The 5,593-nt window shown below is 40.3% G+C and overlaps 1 protein-coding gene across 1 annotated transcript in view; it reads left to right on the forward strand.

The window, feature by feature from the left end:
- Positions 1-5,451, forward strand: part of LOC103072285 (estrogen-related receptor gamma-like) — a gene marked incomplete at its 3' end in the record, with an annotated part of 42,982 nt that extends 37,531 nt beyond the window's left edge. The window contains exon 2 of the mRNA XM_007471862.1: positions 5,036-5,451. Within this exon, the coding sequence (XP_007471924.1) occupies positions 5,036-5,451 (416 nt within the window). The remainder of the gene's footprint in view (positions 1-5,035) is intronic.
- Positions 5,452-5,593: the final 142 nt, after the last annotated feature.

Here is a 5,593-nt window from a genome sequence, read left to right on the forward strand (position 1 = left end):
TCCCCTGCATCGGCAGGCGGACTCTCAACCACTGCGCCACCAGGGAAGCCCCAGCAGTAGGACTTTTGATAACCTTCCTTTCCAACCCTGAAGTTCTCTGATTCAGTGAGAGAACTAAGGATTCTGTCTTCTTATTTCTCTCTCTCTCTCTCTCTTCTCATATTCGTAAACTCGCAGGTTTGCTGGCTCCATTGTTGTTATGTAAAAATTTGAGATATAAATTGATAAATTTATATCTCAATTTATCAATTTGGAATTTATAATGATGATGGGTACCTTTTCTGGCCCTTAAGGATGACAAGGAAGAAAATAAACTAGTGAGTTGTTTACTTGTCATTTATTTAGCCTGTTTAGGTGTCTGTCACTGAAATAGGTATAATAAAATTTCAAAAAATCTTGCCTTGGTGTTAAACTCAGGAAGGCCAAAGAAGACCTGTACGCATGTGTTGCATTGATGCACCACTTTTTTTAGGAGGGAAATAAAGTAGCAAATGAACTCAGGTTTGGTATAAAATTCAAAAGGTGAAATGCAGCTGCTTATTACGAACTTTTTTTGGGTTGGCCAAAACGTTCGTTCGGGTTTAGGTGAAACTAAAAGACACATTTTTAACTTTCACGAAGAACTGTTGAACAACGTATTCACTAACCGAGCGAATGTTTTGGGCAACCCAAGAGTTTGGTGAAAGGGTTAATAATATTTAATCATATATAAGCCTATGAAACGTAGGCTTAAGTCCCTTCTGGGCAATGTAGACCACTCTGGACACCTACACACTGCCCAGAAATTCACAGCAATTCACTCATAGTCACACATTTACCTGGATCTAGGTAGCCTCTCTGAAAACAAGCTTGATAATTATAATATAAATGGAATATTAACTTACAGATTATCTTGTTTTCCCCTTCAGCAGCAACTTTAATTGATTCTTATTCTTTTTGTCTGTCACTTTCTCCCTGTACATGAACACCTGTACGCACAGTTAATCAACTGTCAAAAAGTACATTTTTAAATAGTCCAGCAACCAAGAAGCTTTATTTGCCTGATCATTAGTATCTAACACCAAAGATAAATTTTACTCTTGCTAACCCTTAGGCAAGGCTGGGCAAGAACTTCCTATATTGAAGCAGGATCATCAGAATTTATATATAAGTGTATATATATGTATATATGTATAACATATATAATAGAACATATATAGAATATATATAGAATACAGAAGACTATACCTCAAACTGTATTGAAAATACTTTCTAAAGCACTGCAATGTCTCTGGCCTCTGGAAGGCTGTTATATCCCTCAAATTTAGTTTCTTACATGGAAAATAAATGTTATTCTTGACATGGTTATTTCTCCCTCCAGTTTATTCTCAGGGTGTTCACTCAGAGAAGATTTTTAGAAAGTTGCTTCTCTTTTTCCCTTGTGTCTCCCATCATTTCTCTTAAAATAATAAAATAAAAACAACTCTACGTAGCCTTTAAAATAAATATTTCCCCAATTTTTCCAACACATATTATTTCTATTTGTAATTCTTAACTAAATTTAGATTTTTATTAATCCAATGTGACCTAAAATTTCTGCGTTAACAGCACAATGTGGAATTGGGCTTATTCTCTTTGGCTCCGGATAAAACCATCATCTTGAAAATGGCTCTTTCTGACAAAAAGGTGTTCTTTTGAAATAAAGTCTTATTCACTACATTCCTCTTAGAGTTAATGTGAATTTTAGTGCCTCTAATTTTAGGCTGAAGTGAAGTCTAGAATAAAACCCACCAGCTGACAATTGAATTTATAGATAGTTGTGAATATCTCAGGCTTGAATAATAGAGCTGTAGAATTTTAGAGACAGAGAGGGAGAGAATTAAGACCCGCTGTAGTTTTAGGGTATAACGTAATGGTATCTAGGAAATGTTCAGTGTAATGATCTGAGTAGTAATTAGGAGACAACTGTGTTCTTTCAGATTCTGTTTCGGTGTCACTCCACACCCTGGGGAGGGTGACTCAACAGGGTAGCCTTGTAGCCAGCGTGGTGGCTTCTTCAAGCCACTTTTCCTCCACTCATGGGTGAGCCTCTCTGTGTGTGCCAGCACTACCCCTCTTTGCTTGGCTATTTAAAAAACATCAGTGAACACCTTGAAAAACTCTCTGTTGGCTTCAGGACATTTCCGCACTGGACTTTGGAGTCAGCCCTGCGTTGAAATCCCGACTCTTCCACTTCCAAACTGTATGACTTTCAGGAAATTGTTTGATGTCTGAGGCTCTGTTTCCTAAAGAGTAATACCTCCCTCACAAGGTTGTCTTGGGGATTAAATGAGGTAATATTTATAAAGTACTCAGGTCAATGCCTGACATGTAGTAAGCACCTGATAAATGGCAACTCTATTATTATTTCCACTGGGCAGAAAGGTATTCATTAAGGAAGCAGCAGTTCATGTCTGAGAAGAAACATGTAAAACCTACAGCACTGATCCAGCATGTTCACTTTCCTTTACAGCTACAATGGCCAGACTTGTGTAGGAGAAGAGACTGCCACTGTCCAAAGGCTTCCCTGACCACTTGAACTTCCTGAATTTTCTTGCTTCCATCCAGATTATTGCAAAGTTAGGGGCTGAGATTTTCGAGGAGACAGCTGGCTGGAGACACCCAATTTTTCAAAGACCTTAACAACATGCATTTGACACATAAACATTTGGTGACTTTGCAAATAACCCTTCCATAAATAGGAGGGTGATTCCTCGCCTTGTTTCTCAGTCAAGAGTTCTGCACGTTTTAGAAGTCCGTGAGAAAAAGCCCGAGGGAAAGAAAATTGGGATAAACAGAGACAATCCAAGAAGAGAGAGAGAGAAAAAAGAGGGCCCAGGGAAAGCATGGTCTGTTTTGTGATCAAGCAGCTCAGAGCAACTCTCCTTGGGAAAAAGAAAAAATGATTAAGAAATGGTGCCTCGCAGGCAGGTGGCGAAAGAGTTAATTGTCATGGCTGTGAGAAATTCAGTGCCAGAGAGAGGAAAGGGGAGCAACTGTGTTTTAGTACCCTAATAACTTCTAACTGTAGTCTAAGATCATAATGTATGTGCGAGCAGTCCAGTAATTATAAGGTAATAAGTGAAGTGATAGAGTAAGTGCTTTAAATTAAAAGGAATTTGCAGGGCTGCTGTAAGTCAGTGCCGACCCGCTTTCTTTCAAACGTTGACTTGAGGAAAAGTGCTTAGCCCAGGGTGCACGCTGGGAGACAAGGAGAGCGATCTATTAATTACAGAGCTCATTAACAGTGACGGGACAAGGCAGCAGGTGCGGGAGGGAGCGGATGCCTGGTTCAGGCTGGAGGGGGATATTTTTTCTTTCACTAGCTCTTGACTAAAGGACAACCCAAGTGGGTGGGCGAAAGCAAGAAGATATTTTTGAGGATTTCTCCTTCCTGTTTGCTTTCTTCACATCCTGAGTGTGCTTTACTTTAGAAAGCAGCACAAAACTTCCAATGGGAAATCTGCTAGGTAAGAGGCAAATTCTTGCTCTGGATGCTTTGCTCTTGAGACCGCCTTCTCGGAACCGTTCAGTGAACATTCCCTGATAGGAAATAACCATATTTTTCTTCGTCTGAAAGTGACAGAACAGTGGGGGAAGGGGGCACCCGGAGAAGAGCATGAAATTTGTGATCAAATATCATTAGATTTATAGTGAAAGAGATAATTGCATCCCTTCGGTTATCCTGTGACTACTCCCCCAAATTCGAGTGAATGACCATGACCCTGTGGGATTCCCAGAAATCAACTTTCCACTGGGAAGCAATTATCTAAGTTTGTTGCTCAACTGTCACCTCTTCTTTCTATAGTGGGCTCTCAGAAGGTTCCTAGAGACTTTGCTAAAAGGGGTTTTGCACTACGGCGAACCGGAAAGAAAATAGGACCAATTATATCTTTTCATCTAATTACCTCTTCAGAAATTTAATCACTTACGGGTCTGACAAAGTAAGAGGGGCAGTCTGTTTCTTCTAGATAAGAGAGAGAGTGTGTTAGATTAGATGCTTCATCATATTTCCTTTTAGGAGGTAGGATGTTAAAAGACCAGAGGAAGGGGAGAAAAAGAGACCATGGCAAATCTCATTTTTTCAGGGCAAAATTTGATACATCCTTACTTTGCTGAATATAAAGTATCAGGTTTATGGATTCACAGGTATACTGAAGGCTCAAATGGCTTTTAGTGATTCCTCTCTTCAACAGTGGCAAATCGCACATGTAGACACGGACACATGTAAACACATGTACATGTTTATTAATCAGTGCTGGTGATCATTTCACTGTTTTGTGGGCTCTAGGAAATAATCCTTAAATATTGGCTAGCATTTTATCCTTGATGTCTTTCTGTATCGCTAAATGTCTAGGAAATAGAGCAATTTAATTAAAGAGGCAACGTGATTGAGGATATATTCCCTGTGTGTCTTAGATCAATAAAAGACACAGTTATGCTTATGGAAGCGTGCTGACAAACAGTAATTACAGAGCTGAGGAATCATCTGTTCGGTCTTGACAATAAAAGTTTAGTTCTGCTCATAATAAAATGACTGCAACATCAGAAAATGGAAGAGAAAAGTAGAGTGAGGATAAGGGTAATTTTAAAAGTGATATGGACTTTGCAAATTACTCCTCTTCCATGGGTAAATTTAGAATCTAGAGAGTTGATTTAGATATTGACAGTGGTTCTCCAAGAGAAAGGTACAATGAAAGGTACTGGATCAGTTAGAGCTTTTGTTTATGGCCTGTCTGGGCACTTTGATGTAACCCTGTCACGCCCTTATGCTGATTACCTTGTTGTAGAACAAGAGATATTGACTAGAGAATGATGTGTAGTCCCTAGTTCTTAGGCAGCACTCTCAAAGAGCAATGTCTTTAACGTATGAATTCTTCTCTCTTTTTTTTTTTCTCCTTTCGATCTTTTTTTGCACTTTCTCTGTTTCACCTTCTCTTTGTTTCTACCTCTTTTGGTATCTCTGTTTGACACTCTCTCCTCTTTCTCTCTCTGTTTGCACCTCCCTAAACCTCAGGCTTCTCTGCAGAATGTCAAACAAAGATCGACACATTGATTCCAGCTGTTCGTCCTTCATCAAGACGGAACCCTCCAGCCCGGCCTCCCTGACGGACAGCGTCAACCACCACAGCCCAGGTGGCTCTTCAGACGCCAGCGGGAGCTACAGTTCAACCATGAACGGCCATCAGAACGGACTTGACTCGCCACCTCTCTACCCTTCTGCTCCTATCCTAGGAGGTAGTGGGCCTGTCCGGAAACTGTACGATGACTGCTCCAGCACCATTGTTGAAGACCCCCAGACCAAGTGCGAATACATGCTCAACTCGATGCCCAAGAGACTGTGTTTAGTGTGCGGTGACATCGCGTCTGGGTACCACTATGGGGTAGCATCCTGTGAAGCTTGCAAGGCATTCTTCAAGAGGACAATTCAAGGTGAGTGAGGGTTGCACCTGGCGATACCCACCCACCTCCAGACTCATGTGATGGTTGGTTGGTTGGTTTTCGTGGTTCTGGTCCTTGTTAGTCAAGTTGTTTATTCTTTTTTTTTTTTTTTTTTTTTTTTTTTGCTGTTTTA

This window comes from Lipotes vexillifer, unplaced genomic scaffold (assembly GCF_000442215.2).
Source record: "Lipotes vexillifer unplaced genomic scaffold, Lipotes_vexillifer_v1.1 scaffold566, whole genome shotgun sequence".
NCBI classification, from domain to species: domain Eukaryota; kingdom Metazoa; phylum Chordata; class Mammalia; order Artiodactyla; family Lipotidae; genus Lipotes; species Lipotes vexillifer.